This window comes from Oncorhynchus tshawytscha, linkage group LG07, assembly GCF_018296145.1.
Source record: "Oncorhynchus tshawytscha isolate Ot180627B linkage group LG07, Otsh_v2.0, whole genome shotgun sequence".
In the NCBI taxonomy this organism is placed as follows: Eukaryota; Metazoa; Chordata; class Actinopteri; order Salmoniformes; family Salmonidae; genus Oncorhynchus; species Oncorhynchus tshawytscha.
This window is the reverse complement of record NC_056435.1, coordinates 58,036,543-58,060,342: the sequence shown is the minus strand read 5'-3', so window position 1 is coordinate 58,060,342 and position 23,800 is coordinate 58,036,543. Positions and strand designations below refer to the sequence as shown.

At 43.3% G+C, this 23,800-nt stretch overlaps 2 protein-coding genes across 4 annotated transcripts in view; one reads left to right on the top strand and one right to left on the bottom strand.

Moving 5' to 3' along the window:
• The window catches only part of ell2 (elongation factor for RNA polymerase II 2), a 61,990-nt gene extending 59,114 nt beyond the window's left edge, over positions 1-2,876 (top strand). The window contains exon 12 of the transcript XR_006083798.1: positions 2,070-2,876. The gene's annotated coding sequence lies outside the window, so the exon portion shown is untranslated. The remainder of the gene's footprint in view (positions 1-2,069) is intronic.
• Positions 698-23,800, bottom strand: part of rhobtb3 (Rho related BTB domain containing 3) — a 37,654-nt gene continuing 14,551 nt past the window's right edge. For 2 of the 3 annotated variants that reach the window (XM_042324693.1, XM_024427927.2), the window contains exons 5-13: positions 16,637-16,794; positions 16,095-16,203; positions 14,243-14,647; positions 10,733-10,842; positions 9,943-10,048; positions 8,762-8,935; positions 7,531-7,697; positions 3,041-3,137; positions 698-2,208 (exon numbers count right to left, since the gene is read on the bottom strand). In XM_042324693.1, the coding sequence (XP_042180627.1) occupies positions 2,090-2,208; positions 3,041-3,137; positions 7,531-7,697; positions 8,762-8,935; positions 9,943-10,048; positions 10,733-10,842; positions 14,243-14,647; positions 16,095-16,203; positions 16,637-16,794 (1,445 nt within the window). In that variant the 3' untranslated portion in view covers positions 698-2,089. Of the gene's footprint in view, positions 2,209-3,040; positions 3,138-7,530; positions 7,698-7,923; positions 8,936-9,942; positions 10,049-10,732; positions 10,843-14,242; positions 14,648-16,094; positions 16,204-16,636; positions 16,795-23,800 lie in introns of those variants that run through there. The other variant, XR_006083799.1, reaches the window with a different exon arrangement.

The following is a 23,800-nucleotide window of genomic DNA, read 5'->3' as shown; positions in this document are numbered from 1 at the left end:
CTACCTGGCCTGATGACTCCTTTCTGTCCCCAGTCCACCTGGCTGAGCTGCTGCTCCAGTTTCAACTGTTCTGCCTGCAGCTATGGAACCCTGACCTGCTCACCGGATGTGCTACCTGTCCCAGGCCTGCTGTTTTCAACTCTCTAGAGACACCAGAGATACTCTGAATGATCGGCTATGAAAAGCCAACTGACATTTACTCCTGAGGTGCTGACCTGTTGCACCCTCAACAACCACTGTGCAATTATTATTATTTGACCCTGCTGGTCACCTATGAACATTTTGAACTTCTTGGCCATGTTCTGTTATAATCTCCACCCGGCACAGCCAGTAGAGGACTGGCCACCCCTCATAGCCTGGTTCCTCTCTAGGTTTCTTCCTAGGTTCTGGCCTTTCTTGGGAGTTTTTCCTAGCCACTGAGCTTCTACACCTGCATTGTTTGGGGATTTAGGCTGGGTTTCTGTACAGCACTTTGAGATATCAGCTGATGTAAGAAGGGCTGTATAGATACATTTGATTTGTGTGTGTGTGTGTGTGTATGAGTTTATACAGTTTAAATTCAACAGAAGCATCTAAGCTTCAGACTAACCTTTAACACATGACATACTGTATGTGCATTATTAATGCATACTAACACACTCGTGACTGCTCAGTAAGGGATGTCTTCAGATGTACAATAACGATTCAGTAGGCGGTGTGCCAACGTGTATTACTAAAACATGTTTTTATTCCAAGTGACTCAGGTCACAATTATCACTGTATACAACCATGCCCCATGGCCGGCTGGTCACCAAATAAAACACCTACACCCTCTAGTCTCCACATGCAGTTAGCTCCACTCCAGACGTTACAAAACACCCCCTGGTACAGGCAGTACACAGTACAAAAATAGTTGCAGCGCCATCCAATTATAATCTCATGGCAAAAAAATACACATTTGAGGTGTGGTCAAACCAGATGGTGTTGTTTGGCTAGGGTTTCAATGAACGTGTGTGCGTGTTAAGTCTCTAGGTGCCCCAATGCTGTTAAACATGGGTGCTCTCTTTTTGAGGATTTAGCATTGCAGAAGAACCCAGTAAGACAACCATGTAGGCCCACTATGTACTCACAGTTATGGTGGCCTCGACCCAAATCAACTATAGCCCTAGACATTTCTTGAGGAACCATTATGGATATGAAGGAAGTGGACATTAACAAGTGTGTAGGGTGTAGTGCCATGGGGTTGATTTGGGACTGAAGGATTGTGTCCATAGATTAAATAGACATCCTCTATAGATGCACAATCAATGGTCACGTTCATTAGACAGAACACTCCCAAACGTTTTAGATGCGTTTCAGCCTGTTCCTTTGAACGTTTCCCGTGCACATATGTTCAGTTGAGCACCGTCTTCGCTTAAATAAAAAATATATGTATCTCCTGTGTGGAGATGGCAAAGATGATCACTGTCCATTCTACATGGATACACAGTTAATTTGCCTTGAAAAGGGTTATGGTTCGCCATGGACACAGCCATTTTTCTACCAATAATCTCCAGGCCATAGATGCATCCTCTATGGACAGGTTGTTTTTGCAGCTGCACAGTACCTGAAGAAGGCTTTACATCTCAGGAACCACAAGTATGCTATAGCAATCTTCTGAAATATGCAGCCACCGTGACTGCAAAGATAAACCTGGAATGTAAGCCATTTTCTTTTTTCCACCCTAGTCTGTCATTTTGAAATTCTCCCTGGTTAAATAGATCAGTCATTTTGTCCCAAAGACAGTCACGTGTTGATCTTAAAGGACCAGGGTGCGTCAGTCTTGCATTTCACCTCCCGTTGACGTCGCCCTTTGACCTTTTCTGCTCCACGCTCAACCCTCTGGGTCTTCTTTTCCCAAGCTGCATAGCTTTCTGTTCCCCTTATTCACTGTCCAATTGAGGCAGATAGCTTGGAATTAAAGTCTGGTTTGTTTATAGCGTCTTCTCTCATTCTCTCTCAAGTCCTCCCTGACAACCTTTTCCCCCTCTTCTTTGTCCTCTGTCTCTTGCCCCACACCTTCTCCTCTCGGTCTCTCACTATTTCTCCAGGGTGTGGCGGCGGGTGGGTGTCACATGACGAGACAGCGGGACTTCTTGAGTTTGCGTCGGCGCTGCTGATACTCGCTCAGCTCCTGCAGGTAGCCTCGGGATGGCCAGCGCAGTCTCTCCACCTGTTCCCGCTCCTCCTCTGTCAACCGAGATGACAAAAACACAAGGTTGCCGTGTGATGATATCACCATGGCGACATGTCAACCTTTCGCTCTTGCACACAAACAGTGCCAGGATACATTTTTCTGTCATTGCCTAAACAAACATTTTCAATGAAGCCATCAAGCCGCCTAAGTGTTCTGCCTGATACCCCTGTGCTTACACCTGAGAACTGCAACAGTGTGAATGTGTAGTAGGCCTACTCTCTAGTCTTTATCTCTTCACTTGTGCCCTTCCAGACCCATCTATTTGACCTGATATATTGTGTGCTATGACATTGTTAATGGAAATAATCCTGTTGTAGATGCTACTAAACATGGATTGTGTGCTTATTAACCAGTGTGTCTTCAAAATCTGTCATAACCAGGGACCTCGTGGCTTGACAGGCATTAGGAAAGGTGAACGCCAATTTAGCGTCGTAGGTGTACAAGCCCTATTTACAAAATTGGAAGGTGTAAATGTTTTTTTTACACGCTTTAGCAATCCACTATTCCACTACATCGGCAGTCATAATTATTCATTTAACTTGTAATATGTCCCCTTTCAGAATTTGTCCTCTACTTAATAATCTGTGCTATTAAAACTGACAGTATGTCTACTGAATGGGTTTACAGTTCACTTTATCATATGATAAATTATATACAAAAAGACATTAGCTTTCACAACAGCTTGCATCAGCCAGAGCTTATGGTGACTGTCATGCAGGTCCAATTGCTCAGTTGGTCGACGCATAGGGCTTGCAACACCAGTTGTACTTAGTAAGTAGCTTTGACTTATTAATATGCCCTGTGATCTGCCCTATGGTTTCTCACCTGAGAGCTCCAGGAAGTCAGGCTTGTGGCTGAAGATTAGGTAGTTATTGGCTATGAAGTGGAGTAGCCATACATACAGCTGCTCTGCATTGTGGCACTGTGAGAGAGAGGGGAACAGTGACCACGTTTACATACTCATAGTATTCTTGATAGTAAGTAGCTCATATCCCGCTTCAGGTTTTATTTGGGATAAGCTTTTAACATGCACCTTTTGATATCCCACTCACGAGTATGCCTGAATCCATGAACCGAATATTCCAAATGTTTAAATGGCTTAGTTACTGAAGTATGGACACTGACTGTAGGCTTATAACCTCTCATATGTACCGTAATATTAACTCCTGCAGAAGTATGCATTTCTTGTATTAAAATGATCGAACAAATGTTAATTTTGTCTCTAACATGAGTGGATAAATGATTTATTTCAGCATCTCATGAGAAAATGCAAATGTACTGTAACTTTTGTTACATTTGACACTTATGCAAGTAGACAGTATTTCAACCGCATAAAATATGCACACCAGACCAACTGAAATCTTATCAGAAACATGTTAAATCATTTTCTCAGCTTTTCATTCTCTTAAAACCAGTCAAACTGATGACATTTTGCACAGGAATCTTTTCACTGTTTGAGTTATTGCGTTTTTCTCCCCAGTCCCTAAACGAAAGACAACTTTACCGTTGTTACATTGATATAATTCATTAGTAATCTAGTTAAGACAATACTCTGTGGAGCACTACTTTATGGCAACATGTTATAACAGAAGAGAAGATGCATGTATCTAACTATAGTTTACAAATAAATGGCCTACCAAATGTTGGGAATTATAAACAGAAACTTGTCTAAATTAGGGGTGAAAGTAGCCAGTAGGCTATATGGTCCAATACAGACTATCAGCCAAATTAATTATTATGGTGGATCAAACTACTCAGGTTACTTTAAGTTATTTGTTTCACAATCAGATGAAAACATCAACACACAACATCCATGATATGCAAAACGGACTCCGCAGACTGCGAAAAACAAAATGTTTACATGCCATAGTATCAAGTCTAAAATCGGCATAGCCCAGGCTTCTTATCCAGGTTTCTCATAACCGAGATTAACAAAATGTAAGGATATGATGTTTATATGCATCAACTCAAAAACAGAATACTCGAGTATCCCGAATAACAATGGGTCATTGGTGCGCATATAAATGTGGTACGTGTCAGCTGTTTGAGGAAATATGTACTGTCACTAAAAAGAGGGATATGGAGGTGGTAAGTCAACTAGGTTGTAGCTTTTAAAATAGAAACTGCAAGACAGAATACAACAATGACTTCCACATGGAAAATGTCATTTTCCAACACTGTGAAATGTGCGTGCATATGCTCTCCTTGCCTCAAGCTTTTTTAACCAATGACCTGAAAGCTGGATAGGTGACCGCACAATGGTAGAAACACTTCACAGCTTAGGATACAAGTGGCTTTCACCAACCACATCCTCGCATGTTTGTGGTAAGGATTGTAAAAAAAAAAATAAAAAAAATTACTAGCATTATTTAATCATTTCTCTCTTTATTGGCACAGAGTTATAAACCTTGTTGAAACCTCAAGGGGTGCATCTCAATAGTCTGAAGTGTTTTCTCCTCGTCTCATCTCTCTGGAAAGCACTGTGGAGGATGCTGCTGGAGAAGTTTGTCAGTGCAGATAAGGAACGAATACAAGCAGAGGAATATTATTTAGAACCATGGTCAGATGATAGACCCATGGTCTTCGTCAGGTTGTGAAGGAAAAGAGACCATTGAGGATTGTGGGAGCTAGCCACATACACAGAAGAGAGAACACATACACACTCTCTTGCTGAATACCAAATCCTTCCCCTAGGAAAGGGCTGTTCAATTCCGGTCCTGGAGGGCCAAAACACGCCTGGTTTTCATGCCCTCTTTCAAACCAGGGACTGATTCAGACCTGGGACACCAGGTGAGTGCAATTAACTACCAGTTAAAAACATGAACCAGAAGTGATTTGGCCCACCAGGACCGGACTTGAACAGCCCTGCTCTAGGCACTCCTGTATATCTGAATATGATTATATGGTTGTGAGAATCTTCACCATATTGCTTCCACCGATCCAATGTTTTAAATATATAGGAGTGTGGAGAGGTTAAGGAGTAGGGGTTGATTTGGAATGGAGTCGGAAGTTCACACACTGAGGTTGGAGGTCATTAAAACTCGTTTTACAACCACTCCACAAATTTCTTGTTAACAAACTATAGTTTTGGCAAGTTGGTTAGGACATCTACTTTGTGCATGACAAGTATTTTTTTCCAACAATTGTTTACAGACAGATTATTTCACTGTATCACAATTCCAGTGGGTCAGAAGTTTACATGCACTATGTTGACTGTGCCTTTAAACAGCTTGGAATCCAGAAAAGTATGTAATGGCTTTAGAAGCTTTTGGTAGGCTAATTGACATAATTTGAGTCAATTGGAGGTGTACCTGTGGATTTATTTCAAGGCCTACCTTCAAACTCACTGCCTCTTTGCTTGTCATCATGGGAAAATCAAAGGAAATCAGCCAAGACCTCAGAAATGTTTTTTGTAGACATCCCAGCCTCCAGTATTTATGCTGCAGTAGTTTATGTGTTGGGGGGCTGGGGTCAGTTTGTTATATCTGGAGTACTTCTCCTGTCCTATTCGGTGTCCTGTGTGAATCTAAGTGTGCATTCTCTAATTCTCTCCTTCTCTCTTTCTTTCTCTCTCTCGGAGGACCTGAGCCCTAGGACCATGCCTCAGGACTACCTGACATGATGACTCCTTGCTGTCCCCAGTCCACCTGGCCATGCTGCTGTTCCAGTTTCAACTGACCTGAGCCCTAGGACCATGCCCCAGGACTACCTGACATGATGACTCCTTGCTGTCCCCAGTCCACCTGGCCATGCTGCTGCTCCAGTTTCAACTTCCACCTGACTGTGCTGCTGCTCCAGTTTCAACTGTTCTGCCTTATTATTATTCGACCATGCTGGTCATTTATGAACATTTGAACATCTTGGCCATGTTCTGTTATAATCTCCACCCGGCACAGCCAGAAGAGGACTGGCCACCCCACATAGCCTGGTTCCTCTCTAGGTTTCTTCCTAGGTTTTGGCCTTTCTAGGGAGTTTTTCCTAGCCACCGTGCTTCTACACCTCCATTGCTTGCTGTTTGGGGTTTTAGGCTGGGTTTCTGTACAGCACTTTGAGATATCAGCTGATGTACGAAGGGCTATATAAATAAATTTGATTTGATTTGATTTGATCCACAAGTCTGGTTCATCCTTGGCAGCAATTTCCAAACGCCTGAAGGTACCACGTTCATCTGTACAAACAATAGTACACAAGTATAAACACCATGGGACCACGCAGCCGGCATACCGCTCAGGAAGGAGACGCGTTCTGGAGCCGTGTTCAGGAAGGAGATTCGTACTTTGGTGCGAATAGTGCTAATCAATCCCAGAACATCAGCAAAGGATCTTGTGAAGATGCTGGAGGAAACAGGTACAAAAGTATCTATATCCACAGTAAAACAAGTCCTATATCGACATAACCTGAAAGGCCGCTCAGCAAGGAAGAAGCCACTGCTCCAAAACCGCCATAAAAAAGCCAGACTACGGTTTGCAATTGCACATGGGGACAAAGATCATACTTTTTGGAGAAATGTCCTCTGGTCTGATGAACAGAAATATAACTGTTTGGCCATAATGACCATCATTATGTTTAGAGGAAAAAGGGGGACGCTTGCAAGATGAAGAACACCATCCCAACCGTGAAGCACAGCGGTGGCAGCATCATGTTGTGGGGGTGCTTTGCTGCAGGAGGGAGTGGTGCACTTCACAAAATAGATGTCATCATGAGGTTGGAAAATTATGTGGATATATGGAAACAACATCTCAAGACATCAGTCAGGACGATAAAGCTTGGTCGCAAATGGGTCTTCCAAATGGACAATGACCCCAAGCATACTTCCAAAGTTGTGGCAAAATGGCTTAAGGACAACAAAGTCAAGGTATTGACGTGGCCATCACAAAGCCCTGACCTCAATCCTATAAAACATTTGTGGGCAGAACCTAAATAGCGTGTGCGAGCAAGGAGGCCTACAAACCTGACTCAGTTACACCAGCTCTGTCAGAAGGAATGGGCCAAAATTCACCCAACTTATTGTTTGAAGCTTGTGGAAGGCTACCTGAAACATTTGACCCAAGTTAAACTATTTGAAGGCAATGGTACCAAATACTAATTGAGTGTATGTAAACTTCTGACCCTCTGGGAATGTGATGAAAGAAATAAAAGCTGAAATAAATCATTTCACTTTCTTAAAATAAAGTGGTGATCCTAACTGACCTAAAACGGGATTTTTACTAGGATTAAATGTCAGGAATTGTGAAACTGAGTTTAAATGGATTTGGCTAAGGTATATGTAAACTTCCGACTTCAACTGTATATCTCTCACACACACACGCACGAACCTTAGCTCTGCGGAGAAGGCGGATCACACTGATGCCGGTTGATGCCAGCTCTCGGCTAGGCATGCTCTGGAGGTAGGCGCATACACACACCTCACACAGGTGCTGCAGACGCTTCACCTGGTACATCTCTGCACAGACCAGCACGGCCATGGCCTGCAATACACTGGCTGGACACACACACACACAGTCAAACATACTGGAACCTCGTTTAGAAAATGTTCATACTCATGCACAAATTTGATTGTAAATTGTGGTTGAAATGCACACTTGTGATTTATAACAAACACACGCCGCTGTACTGTCATATCACATTAACCAACTGGGAAACATATCAACCCCAAGATAACATCACAAACACACAAAATCCCTCCCCCTTCAAACAAATTGGCCTACATTACTATCCATCATATCGTAGTGTCACGGTGTCCACTCCAATTGCTCTTGATCTTCCCCCAGCCTGTCAATCATTTTGGGGGAGCTGTCAGTCAAATCCCTCTGGGGCTTATGAGATACTGTTAGTTCCATCTGAGAGTGTAAATCCACCACCATTAATTTTCCCAGCCTGTACTGAGCAGCACTGAGGACCTGGGGCATGTTCACTGACAGGTTGCAGATAGAAATACATCTTTATCTTAAGTTCAGGATTCTGTTCTCCTGGGTTTGTAAGCTTTTGCTCCTGCCCTGCTGAATCACACCTGCTTCTAGAGAATCAACTGCTCATAATAATGACCTTAATTTTCTGAATCCAAGTGTTGGTTAGACAGGGTTTCCCAAACTTGGTCCTGCGTCCCCTTCTGGGTGCACGTCTAATTGTTTTGCCCTAATACTACACAGCTGATTCAAATAACCAACTCATCAAGCTTGAAACACTGAGTGAGAGCAAGGCTGCAGAAAAAGCCTGCATACTCCGTAGCTGTCCAGGAGGAGGGTAAGCCACCCCTGGGCTGTGAGCGAAAACGTTTCTAGCCCTCAAATTCTTGCTTCATCCGTCCTTGTTTCCTCAATTACTCACACTCCCCTCATAGCACATTGGTGGAGAGGATCCACAGTCCCTCCCCCGGACCTCCTCTTCCAATGAAATTGGAAGTGAGGCGAGAAATTGAGGAAACAAGGGCAGAGGAAGAAAGAATTTGACAGCTACCGGTAGTAGCGTTTTCATACACAGCAGTCTAAAGTGGGTGGGCCCCGGCCTATAATGAGGACCATTATTCCTGCACTGCAGTGGACCCACCAGGACAGCAGGTGTCAGTGTAAAGGTACTCCAGGAAGGAGAGGAAGGTGTCAGAGGAGACTCCGTGGATGGGCACCACCCGACTCCGTGCCTCTGCATACTTCCCGCTGAACATAGCCGCCATGACATCACAGCGGGCCACCAGGACCGCCCGGTGAGCCGGTAACACACTCCCTGAAACACAGTCTGTTTTTAAATTGAATCCTTATTTTGACAAACTTACTGAGAATTAGAATCCATTCTCCTTTATACAGTCTCCTTCCCAGCAAGACCTCTGGGAGAAGTTGCTGGAGGACAGAGGTTGAATGGCGGTTTTCGGTAACATGTTGTAATCGTTTCCCTGACATACCCCAGTTGTAAGAGGGAAGGTTTTCACGATACCGCTGAGGATAATAGCTACAGCTATTGTTGGTTTCTTGTACTTTTCTGACAAGCTTCCACATTACAGCTTCACATCAGCCAATCATATCTACTGAATGATCTTCTCATACACAGTCTAGGTGCAAGGTGAATTAAATCTAAAACTGTCATAGTTATGAATTGATGCCTTTCAGGAATGGGTCATTTGAATTAACCCAGACCTTATGACCGCTATAAAGCATGACATAATGGTTGTCTTGAAGTATTTTCCATCTAATGACAGGCATTGTTACACTAATGAAAGTGCTCTCTATATTTGGATGCAGCGCAGGTGAAGCAAAGTGGACATTTTGAAGTGTCAGGAGCAGAAAGAAAATGCATTTCATTATATGGGTTATTGTAGATGATTGCTAACGCACTTGGAGCTTGGCGTCACCATGCAATAGTTTCTCATTGTTAAAAAGAAAAATGTACAGTTGCTGCATCAAAGGCTTTAAAAATGTGCACACACATCTGTAACATAATATCAGGAGATTTTTAACATTACTGAGTGTTTATACCCCCAAAAAGATACAATAATTGCACAAAAAGACATGATTTGTACATATATTTCTAAAGGACCTTCTAGCACTGTGGTTATTGTATAGCAAGTGCATGTCATACGAAGCACCCTGAATTATGTTGACGGCATTTTCTCTATTCGGTGCAATAATGAAATGGACTGACTTCCTGAGAGCCCCAATGAAGGAATCAGCTAATCATGTTCAATAAAAAAAGGTGACCTGGCACTACAGGTAATTGTCTGGGGTGTGTGAACTTGCCTTGCACCATAAAAATGACATCAGAGTAAAGAGGAGAATTGAAGAGGTTGACCAGAGACTGAGGACCAAGCTGGGCGGCCCGGGCGTTGGGCGTGTCCCGGGGACCCTACAAACACACACAGACGCGCACACAAACATGCACAGGAACATGTGTGCACAAACACAAACACACAGCGTGGGTTAAGTCCGAGAATTCCGCCACTGTTGGTGTTTACAAGCATAAGTGCCATTTCATTCAGAGCTTCCACATCCAGCTCACCAGTGGCATCAAAATAGCCTGTCTAACAGCCTGCCTCAGCAGCAGGTAACTCGACTGTCCCTGGCCTCACTGCCAAGACCGCCTCAATGGAGCTGGCTAATGCTGAAACAGACTGGCAGGCAGGCTCGCTTCCAGAGCAGTCTGCATATCAAACTCATGGCTTCATTATGCTGCATTTTGTTATAACATCGCATGGATCATTGATTTTCAGCTGCTTAGTCAATTCCACTGATGGTTTGAAACCAAACATTTGAAATGCTCCTTGATAAGAACTAGTGCAAAAGTGACACTTCGTTTTTGATGGAATTGAAAAAGAATGAACTCAACCCTCATCACCAGATCTAATTATTACCCTGCATGTCACGTCTCCTGATGTTAAGTCCCACATCACATTCCTTTGGCTCAATCTGAGAGTTTAACCGATCCCAAATGAATCATTTAGTGCACTGCTTTTGACCAGAGCCACATATTGTGTTATATCGGGGTTAGGGTGCGTGCGTGCATTTGTATCTGTTCAAGCTTCTGGGTCACCTTGTCTCTGCCCAGGAAGGAGCGGATGCGGTCCATGAGTTGAGCCACGGCCAGAGAGTTGTTAAGCTTCTCCCCCATGGCCTCCTGGAGGTGCTCCCACTCCCACGCCCCTGGATCACACCAGAACCACAGGCACACAAACACTCATATATACCACAGAAACAGACAGACATATATAAACATAAATATATATATATACACACACACACGTTTGGGGTCACTTAGAAAATGTCCTTGTTTTTTAAAGAAAAGCACATTTTTTTGTCCATTAAAATAACATCAAATTGATCAGAAATATAGTATACAGAAATATAGTAGACATTGTTAATGTTGTAAATGACTATTGTAGCTGGAAACGGCAGATTTTCGTGGAATACCTACATAAGCATAGAGGCCCATTATCAGCAACAATCCCTCCTGTGTTTCAATGGAAAGTTGTGTTAGCTAATCCAAGTTTACCATTTTAAAAGGCTAATTGATCATTAGAAAACTATTTTGCAATTATGTTAGCATATGTTAGCTGAAAATTGTTGTTTTGATTAAAGAAGAAATAAAACTGGCCTTCTTTAGACTAGTTGATTATCTGGAGCATCATCATTTGTGGGTTCGATTATAGGCTCAAAATGGCCAGAAACAAAGAACTCTCTTCCGAAACTCGTCAGTCTATTCTTGTTCTGAGAAATTAAGGCTATTCCATGCAAGAAATTGCCAAGAAACTGAAGATCTCGTACAACACTGTACTACTCCCTTCACAGAACAGCGCAAACTGGCTCTAACCAGAATAGAAAGAGGAGTGGGAGGCCCCGGTGCACAACTGAGCAAGAGGACAAGTACATTAGTGTCTAGTTTGAGAAAAAGACGCCTCACAAGTTCTCAACTGACAGCTTCATTAAATAGTACCCGCAAAACACCAGTCTCAACTTCAACACTGAAGAGGCGACTCCGGGATGCTTATTTATTTTTATTGGCCAGTCTGAGATATGGCTTTTTCTTTGCAACTCTTCCTAGAAGGCCAGCATCCCGGAGTCGCCTCTTCACTGTTGACGTTGAGACTGATGTTTTGCGGGTAGTTATTCAATTCCATTCTGTTTCTCAAATATCCCCACTTTCTCTCACACACAGGTGTGCATGTGAGCGCACACACATGCAATTCACAGAGATGCTATTTAAACAAATATATTTAGCTGCAGACACACATACACACACACCGTATGCTCAGACAGTCACTCTTCCTCACATGTATGTAAAGGCATGAATCAGCCAGGTCCCAGCTTGCCAACTTGAGCACTACAGTAATCACTTTCCATAATGAATGAGAAAAGCCACAGCCAACACACACACACAAATACACACAACTTCTCCCTCAACGTCAGCACGACAAAGAAGCTGATCGTGGACTACAGGAAACGGGGGGCTGAGCACTCCCTCATTCACATCGACAGGGATTAAGCTGAGACGGTCGAGAGCTTCAAGTTCCTCGGTGTCCACATCACTAAGGACCTGTCATGATCCAAACACACCAACACAGTCGTGAAGAGGGCACGACAACACATCTTCCCCCTAAGGAGGCTGAATAGATTTGGCATGAGCCCTCAGTTCTACAGCTGCAACATTGAGAGCATCTTGACTGGGTGTATCACCACTTGGTGTGGCAACTTCTCAGCATCGGACCGCAAGGTACTACAGAAGGGAGTATGTACGGCCCAGTACATCACTGGGGCCGAGCTCCCTGTCACCCAGGACCTCTATACCAGGTAGTGTCAGAGGAAGGGCTTAACATTTTTCAAAGATTCCAGCCACCCAAGTCAAGGCCTGTTCTCTCTGCCACCACACGGCAAGCAGTACCGAAGCGCAAAGTCTGGGATCAAAAGGCTCCTGAACAGCTTCAACCCCAAGCCATCAAACTGCTGAGCAATTAATTAAATGGCTACTCAGACTTTCTGTTTTTCACTCCTATCTACAGGATCAGAAGTATGTGGACAGCTGCTCGTCGAACATCTCATTACAAAATCATGGGCATTAGTATGGAGTTGATCCTCCCTTTGCTGCTATAACAGCCTCTTCTCTTCTGGGAAGGCTTTCCACAAGATATTGCTGCGGGGACAAGCTTCCATTTAGCCACAAGGACATTAGTGAGGTTGGGCGACTAGACCTGGCTCATAGTCTGCGTTCCAATTCATCCCAAAGGTTTCGATGGGGTCAAGGTCAAGACCTTGCTTTGTGCACGAGGGCATTGACATGCTGAAACAGGAAAGGGCCTTCCCCAAACTGTTGCCACAATGTTGGAAGCACAGAATCGTCTAGAATATCATTGTATGCTGTAGCGTTAAGATTTTCCTTCACTAAAACTAAGGGGCCTAGCCTGAACCATCAAAAACAGCCCCATACCATCATTCCTCCTCTACCAAACTTTACAGTTGACATCCAGGCAGGTAGAGTTCTCCTGGCATCCTGCCAAACCCAGATTAGTACGATGATACGATGGTGAAGCGTGATGCATCACTTCAAAGAACGGGTGTTCAATGATCCAGAGTCCAATGGCGGCTAAATTTACACCACTCCAGCAGATGCCTGGCATTGCACATGGTGATCTTAGGCTTGTGTGCGGCTGCGCGGCCATGGAAATCCATCGAACAGGTCTTGTGCTGACGTTGCTGCCAGAGGAAGTTTGGAACTCGGTAGTGAGTGATGCAACTGAGGACAGACAATTTTTACACACTACGTGCTCCAGCACTCAGCGGTCCCATCCTGTGAGCTTGTGCGGCCTATCACTTTGTGGCTGAGCCGTTGTTGCTCCTAGACTTTTCCACTTCACAATAACAGCACTTACAGTTGACTGGGGCAGCTCTAACAGGGCATAAATTTGACAAACTGACCAGTCGGAAAGGTGGCATCCTATGACGGTACTATGTTGAAAGTCACTGAGCTCTTCAGTAAGGCCATTCTACTAACCATGTTTGTCTATGGAGATTGCATGGCTGTGTGCTCAAGTTTATACACCTGTCAGCAACAGATGTGGCTGAAATAGCCAAATCCACTCATTTGAAGAGGTGTCCACGTACTTTTGTATATATAGTGTACATGTACATTGATTAAAGTACTATCACCTAATCTAACCTAAATGTACATACTACCTCAATCATTCACCCAACTACCTTGTACCCCAGTACACTGACTCGGTACCAGTGCTCCTTGTATACAGCCTGTATATAGCCTCGTTATTGTTATTTTATTGTGTATTTTGTTATTTTCTTTTTATCTATTTGATCATTTTATTTCTAACTGCATTGTTGGGAAAGTATACACTTGTTGTATTCGGCACGTGACAAATACAATTAGATTAGAAACACACAGAATGGAGACTGCAGATAGTCGTAGCAGTAGATTTCATACAGTGATGGTAAATGATCCATTATAAAAGAAGACAACATTATCTCACTTAGCTACAGCCTCGCTCTCTATCTCTGCTCCACGTGCTTATAGCTAACAGCACTTGAACCAGTAGTTTACCTCGGTAGAGGAACATGAGCGTCTCCCACAGGCACAGGCACAGCAGCGGGTCCTTTACCACCAGGCGTGATAGCCGCCCAGCCAGATGCCCATCAGGCCGCAACCCGTCCTCTTTGCCCAGACCCCCATCCCAGGTGGAGAGCAGTGATGGGGGTCCCCCGTCTCCCCGGCCGTCCCCTCGGCAAGCGCAACGCGAGATGGGCCTCTCCCTGGCCTTGGGCCCCAGCAACAGCTGTCTGAAGTAGGGGCTGACAGCACAGAGGACGGCGGCATGCCCCCAGCCCAGCTCCTTCCCAGAGTCCCCAGCGTAGAAGGCTACATCGGCAAACTGGACGCCGCGCTCCAACAGCCACTGTAGGTCCTGAGAGAAGCTGGACTCCTCCACTCGGATGGGGGGAAGACGTGCTGGATGGATGGAGAGAGGGAGAGAAATAGAGAGATTAGAGAGTTGGGCGAGGGGATGAGGGAAAAGCAGAGTATTAGGTGGAAGGTAAACAGAGACAGTGTTAAGGTAAATCAATGTCCTTATAATCCTATTTATGCTTAATCCACGCTGCACCCCTGTGCACCTCATCACTTTTTTATTGCCACTCAGTTTTGGCCTGGTTTACAGAAAAGCTTCTCCAGGAATCAATGCACTTCATATTTAATGGATGTTGCACGACAGAGCGAGAGAGAGTTAAGTAGAGTTGGACGGGCCCCAGGCAAGCCAACCCATCCACCCACCTACTTTGGCAGTGCTGCCCTTCGCTGTCAATCACCAAATCAAAGTTCATCAGACAGTGGCTAAATGGCAAGGCTGCTATATTTAGTATGTTTACTGTAGCTTAGCCGTGTGCTCTGTACATGAACACAGATAGGTGTAGTATGTGTACTACACATTCACAGGAATAAACAAACAAAGAATGAACACTATAGGGTGAGGGGCTGACTAACAGATCATTCTAAACTTTGATAAAGCAGTGAAAATTTGTGTTCTATATTGAGAAAAGGAAGCAAATGTACACTCAGTTTGCTACAACCAAAATGTGATCATCTACTGAAGCTTAAGATACAGCGGCAAAGTTTCAACCAACATGATATGATCTTCATCAGGTCACCTGTATAATGATGTATTTTCACTAACCTTCAGTCAAAGATCCCATTTGGGCAGGAAACTCCCCAATTATTTATTCAGCTCCTCTGGCATGTTTGGATATGCGCAATTACTCTCTTTTCATAATTCCTAATTAATCTCATGAGCTAAAATAGTCCTGATATTCTCATCTCAGATCTCACAGACCTTGAATCTATGCAAAATAAATCCCCCAAAAGTAAGGTATCTATTAGATTGGTCCAGCTGTAGAAATGTTGTAATTTGACTATTCTGTGTCTACTATACATTTGGTTAAAACACCCAACTGTTTAAGTGATTGGTTACAATGTAGTCACATACAGTCAGGTGAATATCAGAAGAAAAAATAATGTATAATTCAAAACATCTAGTAGCATGTTTATAACAACAGTAGCATGTGCAGGGAGAACAAGAACGGGTTGAGAATTAAACCCAGAGGAACACCACAAGTAAAGTTGATATAATAGAACGGATTGAGAATTATACCCTGAGGAACACCACAAGTAAAGTTGATATAATAGAAAGGGTTGAGAATTAAACCCAGAGGAACATAACAAGTAAAGTTGATATAATAGAAAGGGTTAAGAATTATACCCTGAGGAACATAACAAGTAAAGTTGATATAATAGAACGGGTTGAGAATTATACCCTGAGGAACACCACAAGTAAAGTTGATATAATATACACATAGAACTGATTTAAAGGTGCCCTATTCTAGTATTACAGTCTCTCTCTCACCTGGTTGTTCCAGATGAGGGGGGCGGGGCTCATTCAGCTTGTTGCCACGCCTCTTTTCTGGACGGTCGTTGGCCTTCTGCTTCAAACATTGAATCATGAAGTACTCCAGCTGAATACAAATACAAACACACCCTAGTTAGCATAAACATACACACCAAAATAAAATTGTGACACAATTAATTTTATAATCACACTGCATCCAGTCCCATTCTTATCTCCACTATGGCCAATAACATAATACTCTGCCATCTACATCAGGGATGAGCAAATTCAGTCCTCGGGGGCCAGAGTGGTGTGACACTGTTTCCCGACCCCTAGCAAACACAGCTAATTGCATTCTATACTGAAGATCATCTGATTAGTTGATTAATGGAGTTAGCTGGGGCTGGGGCGAAGGTTTGACACCAATCAGGCCCGTGAGGCCTGGCATTGCATCCCTGCTCTACATCATCAATGATGAATGATAACATTGATCACACACCCGTCATAAATCACACCATCAAACAATGATAATTTCATAACTGGCAGATGCCGACACTCACCACGCTGCCAAAGTAGCGGCTCACAAAGACATGGTTGAGGGAGGGTAGCTCCAGATATGTGGCCCCCAGGTCCCTAGAGAGCTGCAGGCCCTCGCTGTGTGGGACACAGCTGCTCCAGTCTGATGCACATAGGGGGCATGTGCAGGGGGGCCCCTCATCTAGACGGTGAGAGGACAGGAGAGGTGAGTGAGACAGGATGAAATGTACCTCCTCTAAATGTCCACCACATGAGGCTGCTGAGGGGAGAACAGCTCATAATAATGGCTGGAACAAAGTGAATGGAATGACATCAAACACATGGAAACTATGTGTTAGATGACATTTGATACCATTTCACAAATTCCGCTCCAGCCATTACCACAAGCCCGTCCTCCCCAATTAAGGTGCCACCAACTTCCTGTGATGTACACACACTCAGTGCTCAAAAACACGGTACCACCCACAAAACTTCCAGCAGAAAATCTCACGATTATATTTTATCCATCATAGATATAAGCACATACTGACATTCAGATGGATTTACAATGCATGCATAGGCATACCCTGCTGTTGGAGGAAATTATAGTTGAAATGATTAATTATGTATACATTTATTTAACTTCTTGGATATAGGGGGCGCTCTTTTAATTTATGGATAAAAAAACGTGCCCGTTTTAAGCGCAATATTTTGTCACGAAAAGATGCTCGACTATGCATATAATTGACAGCTTTGGAAAGAAAACACTCTGACGTTTCCAAAACTGCAAAGATATTATCTGTGAGTGCCACGAACTCATGCTACAGGCGAAACCAAGATGAAACTTCAAACAGGAAATGAGCAGAATTTTTGAGGCTCTGTTTTCCATTGTCTCCTTATATGGCTGTGAGTGCGCCAGGAATGAGCCTGCCCTTTCTGTCATTTCCCCAAGGTGTCTGCAGCATTGTGACGTATTTGTAGGCATATCATTGGAAGATTGGCCATAAGAGACTACATTTACCAGGGGTCTGCCCGGTGTCCTTTGTCTAAATTGGTGCGTAATCTTCAACTGGAGGCATTTTCCCATGAGATTCAGAGGAGAACGCACACTTCCACGAACGATATATCATCGAAGAGATATGTGAAAAACACCTTGAGGATAGATTCTAAACAACATTTACCATGTTTCAGTCGATATTATGGAGTTAATTTGGAAAAAAGTTTGGCGTTTTGATGACTGAATTTTCGGGTTTTTTTGGTAGCCAAACGTGACGCACCAAACGGAGCGATTTCTCCTAAACAAATAATCTTTCAGGAAAAACTGAACATTTGCTATCTAACTGAGAGTCTCCTCATTGAAAACATCCGAAGTTCTTCAAAGGTAACTGATTTTATTTGAATGCTTTTCTTGTTTTTGTGAAAATGTTGCATGCTGATGCTAACGCTAAATGCTACGCTAGCTATCAATACTGTTACACAAATGCTTGTTTTGCTATGGTTGAGAAGCATATTTTGAAAATCTGAGATGACAGTGTTGTTAACAAAAGGCTAAGCATGGGAGCTAGCATATTAATTTCATTTCATTTGCGATTTTCATGAATAGTTAACGCTGTGTTATGCTAATGAGCTGCGGGGATAATTACACTCCTGGATACAGGTTTTTTTCGTAGCTAAACGTGATGAACAAAAACAGAGCGATTTGTCCTAAACAAATAATCTTTTTGGAAAAACTGAACATTTGCTATCTAACTGAGAGTCTCCTCATTGAAAACATCTGAAGTTCTTCAAAGGTAAATGATTTTATTTGAATGCTTTTCTTGTTTTTGTGAAAATGTTGCATGCTGAATGCTACGCTAAATGCTACACTAGCTATCAATAATCTTACACAAATGCTTGTTTTGCTATGGTTGAAAAGCATATTTTGAAAATCTGAGATGACAGTGTTGTTAACAAAAGGCTAAGCTTGAGAGCTAGCATATTTATTTCATTTCATTTGCGATTTTCATGAATAGTTAATGTTGCGTTATGGTAATGAGCTTGAGGCTGTATTCACGATCCCGGATCCGGGATGGCTAGAATCAAGAGGTTTTAAGAACCATTTATTTTAATACTATTATGTTATGGTATGAAATGTATGGGTTCTTGGTTAAGCTGTTACTGAAAATGTAAGTAGAACGAATTAATTGTCTGTACCTTGCGGGTTTAAGGGAGAAAGGAGGGCATATATCTTTTCAGACAGATAAGAATGTTTGTTTGATGTTCCATTAGTGGAGAAAAGTATATCTTTTAGACAGATTGGAATGTTTGTTTTATGAGGGGAGTAGAAGACATCTCCAGACCTGAAGACACTGCGCTATTGTGGGGATCAGAGAGAGTGTGTGAAACTGATGACGTCATTTTATGTTCTCTCATTCAAATCAAATGCTCTTTGTATTTTGGGTCAGTACTCACTTGAATTAAACGCTGTTACCTGACTTTTAAGACTGGTCTCGATCTATTTCATGCATAATTAATAAATTTACAACTTATTAATGAAATAGAGAGTGCGAATTTGGTTTTGGCTACAAAACATATAGGAATTTAGAATTCCTCTAACACCTGCATATGCATAATTCAGCCTACATGCAGAGAGACAAAGTCAGAGAGCGAGAATATAAAGAAAAAAATTACATCAGCATCTTAAATGTGTACTTGTAAGCACAGCAGTGTTCTAGAATATTGGACCGTTCATACTTTTCAAATTCTCAGTGGGGTGTAGCAATTTCTCCAACAGTCACCCCATTCAAATGAATAGAGGACACGTACGCAGAGCCACGTTGGTTGGGATTTTTGGGGAGGTGTGCGTTTTGGGCTTTTGAGTCCCTTGCGGATGGTGGACTCAGAGCCACGCCGCTATGTCACAATGGGAAGCCGGATTATCGCATCTCTGCGTCTGTGGACTCTGGATTACATTTAAGAGGGAAATGTAGGGAGAAGTAAAAAGACGTGGTGAAGGAGCCAAAGAGCGAGACATAGTGGGGCGGTCTGCTCACTGCCAAATGCAAGGAATAAATCACTCTGCTAATAAAACTGCAGGCATAGAGTGCAAGGTAGACACTGTCTGTTGTGCGTTTGCGTTTGTGTTTGTGTGTGTGTGTGTGTGTGCGTGTGTGTGTATGTGCGTGTGTGTGTGTATGTGTGTGTGTGTGTGTATGTGTGCGTGTGTGTGTGTGTGTGTGTGTGTGTGTGTGTGTGTGTGTGTGTGTGTGTGTGTGTGTGTGTGTGTGTGTGTGTGTGTGTGTGTGTGTGTGTGTGTGTGTGTGTGTGTGTGTGCGTGTGCTGCAATGATTTTGCCCTAAGTCACCTAACCAAGGCAACAGGAAACAACTGCACCCAGCTGTCATCCGCCACATTCGTCTGGGGATAGCTTTAGCACAGACAATAAAGCAGCGACAAGACAATACAAAAACAGGGTGTCAGACCCACCACCATCCCACAAGACCCCTCTCTCACCACCAAAGAGTTATCAAATACTATTATCATCTTGCAATGAAGCTCTGGCAAGATCTTAAAGCATCTCACCAAGCTAAAAATAACCCATCATGAATGTGGTGTATTCGTTTACACCACTGAAATAAAAAAGATGGGGACACAGAAGCATAGACATTAAAGTGGGCATGATGGTTAATACTTTGCTAGTTTAACACCACTGACCTGGGTAATACCAGGTGTCACTGTACCACTCAATGTGTGTGTGGGTGTGTGTGTGTCAGGGTTTGGACTTTGCCTACTTCTTTCTTGCACCAGATTATGCTTGGTTTGTTTGTTGTTTAAACCACAAAGACACATTACTTAGATGCAAAAGCCTGGGGCCTGTTTGAGATTTAATCATAAAATGAGAATCATCCTCTTAACTGAAAAGAGAAATCCACTCCTTCAGCCATTTCCTCTGCTGCTACAGAATGTAATGTAGCCATATTTTCAAAAGACACAAAATGCTATAGATTATATTTTTGGATGATATTAGTTTAGATTCAGTTTATTGCATCGTAACAGAGTTATGTCAGATGGCATTAACATGGTTGGAAGCAATAACCTATTATGACTGGTGTGAGAGACCTCATATCCAGTCAATGTCGTGTTTCTAAAAGTGCTGTGAGGGAACCATTGACTGCAATGGATTGTAAGACTGCTGAGCAAAACTTCCCCACTTGACTCATTATACAAAATGCCATCTTTATTTAACCAGGCAGGTTAATAAAGACAATGGCAACCTGGCATGTGGTAAGTACATGGCAGTGGAGGATCCTCAGATGAGGAAGGGGAGGACCAGCCTCCTCAGTGAATTTAATCAAAAGAAACATTTTAAAACATTTTAAAACTTTTTAGATAAAACTATACTAAATATAATCACGTCACCAAATAATAGATTAAAACACACTATTTTCCAAATAAGGTCTGCAGTAGCCCCAACAGCCCTCTACAGGGTAGCGCCATGGTGTAGCCGGAGGACAGATAGCTTCTGTCCTGCTCTGAGTACATTGACTTCAATACAAAACCTAGGAGGCTCACGGTTCTCACACCCTGCTATGGACTTACACTGTAATTATGATAACTTCCGGAGGACGTCCTCCAACCTATCAGAGCTCTTGCAGCATGAACTGACATGTTGTCCACCCAATCAAAGGATCAGGGAATTAATCTAGTTCTGAAAGCATAAACTACAGCCAACTAGCACTGCAGTGCATTAAATGTGGTGAGTAGTTGACTCAAGGGGAGAGAAAGAAAATAGTTGTGCAGTTTTTAACATTAATTTATTCCTAAATGAAGGAGAAGCAAGAGAGAGAGAGTGTGTCATTTTTTTCAGTTTCACTCCCAAAAGATAGAATTTGTAGATAATTGACCCTCTTTCTGGGACTCACCCACAAACAGGACCAAACCTGGCCTGCTGAGGAGTGACGGACTCCATCCTAGCTGGAGGGGTGCTCTCATCTGATCTACCAACATAGACAGGGCTCTAACTCCTCTAATGCAGCTAGCTAGTTTAGCCTACAAAAACACCCTGCTCAAACAGAGGGATGCTATGTTAGCTAGCTGGCTATGACTATCCAACACAACACTGGAACTGTTCCAAGTCAAGGTAAGCTTTTGGTTTAACTAATTTATTGCCACCGGGGCCTGCCGGTGTAACTGCTTGCTGACTGTACACTGTAACGTTACTGCATGATTGTAGTGAGTTCATGAACGCGTTAGTTCTATTAGCCTAGCTGACTACGATGTTACTTTAGCTAATATGGTGACAACGACAACTTGCAGACTTGTTTACGTGTTGCTGTGCGTTTTGTTGCCAACCTTACTTTGCTACCTGACAACTTTACGGTTTTTACTTTTTAATTACCGTTTATATTTTGGGTTTTTCCCTCACTCAACTTTTTTTCATTCAACTTTTTCACTCCGGACGCTTTATCTGGATGTGGTTCGTCAGGACCTCCAACAGCCGGAGCTAAGTAGTAACATTAACATGATGCCTTCTAATTGCAGTCGCTGTACTCATAATATACAGGAGAACGATCGCCTTATGGCGAAGATAGCTGTGTTGCAAGCCCAGCTTCAGATGCAATCGTTAGGCAAGGGTCATTTCAGTGTAGGAAAGGATGAAACAGCATCTGTGCCACCAGTAAGTACAGATAGTAACGTTAGTATAACTCCCATCGCACGGTCCCCGCAGCCGGACAACTTTCTCATGGTTTCTGGAGAGAAATGCTGTAGGAATGCTCAACCGGTGTCGCTCATTTGGCCGACAGAAACTTTCAACCGGTTTTCCCCATTAAGCAGCGAGTTGGAGTCTGAGGCCGAGCCTTCTCTTGTCTCTACTCCTCCCGTTACGGGGTCTGAGACGCCAAAGCTTCCCACCATTAGTTCTGACAAATTGAAAACCCTAGTCATTGGCGACTCCATTACCCGCAGTATTAGACTTAAAACAAATCATCCAGCGATCATACTGTTTACCAGGGGGCAGGGCTACCGACGTTAAGGCTAATCTGAAGATGGTGCTGGCTAAAACTAAAACTGCCGAGTATAGAGATATTGTTATCTACGTCGGCACCAACGATGTTAGGATGAAACAGTCAGAGGTCACCAAGTGCAACATAGCTTCAGCGTGTAAATCAGCTAGAAAGATGTGTCGGCATCGAGTAATTGTCTCTGGACCCCTCCCAGTTAGGGGGAGTGATGAGCTCTACAGCAGAGTCTCACAACTCAATCGCTGGTTGAAAACTGTTGTCTGCCCCTCCCAAAAGATAGAATTTGTAGATAATTGGCCCTCTTTCTGGGACTCACCCACAAACAGGACCAAGCCTGGCCTGCTGAGGAGCGATGGACTCCATCCTAGCTGGAGGGGTGCTCTCATCTTATCTACCAACATAGACAGGGCTCTAACTCCTCTAGCTCCACAATGAAATAGGGTGCAGGCCAGGCAGCAGGCTGTTAGCCAGCCTGCCAGCTTAGTGGAGTCTGCCACTAGCACAGTCAGTGTAGTCAGCTCAGCTATCCCCATTGAGACCGTGTCTGTGCCTCGACCTGGGTTGGGCAAAACTAAACATGGCGGTGTTCGCCTTAGCAATCTCACTAGGATAAAGACCTCCTCCATTCCTGTCATTATTGAAGGAAATCGTGATACCTCACATCTCAAAATAGGGCTACTTAATGTTAGATCCCTTACTTCAAAGGCAATTATAGACAATGAACTAATCACTGATCATAATCTTGATGTGATTGGCCTGACTGAAACATGGCTTAAGCCTGATTAATTTACTGTGTTAAATGAGGCCTCACCTCCTGGTTACACTAGTGACCATATCCCCCGTGCATCCCGCAAAGGCGGAGGTGTTGCTAACATTTACGATAGCAAATTTCAATTTACAAAAAAAAAATCACGTTTTCGTCTTTTGAGCTTCTAGTCATGAAATCTATGCGGCCTACTCAATCACTTTTTTATAGCTACTCTTTACAGGCCTCCTGGACCATATACAGCTTTCCTCATTGAGTTCCCTGAATTCCTATCAGACCTTGTAGTCATAGCAGATAATATTCACATTTTTGGTGACTTTAATATTCACATGGAAAAATCCACAGACCCACTCCAAAAGGCTTTCGGAGCCATCATCGACTCAGTGGGTTTTGTCCAACATGTCTCTGGACCTACTCACTGTCACAGTCATACTCTGGAC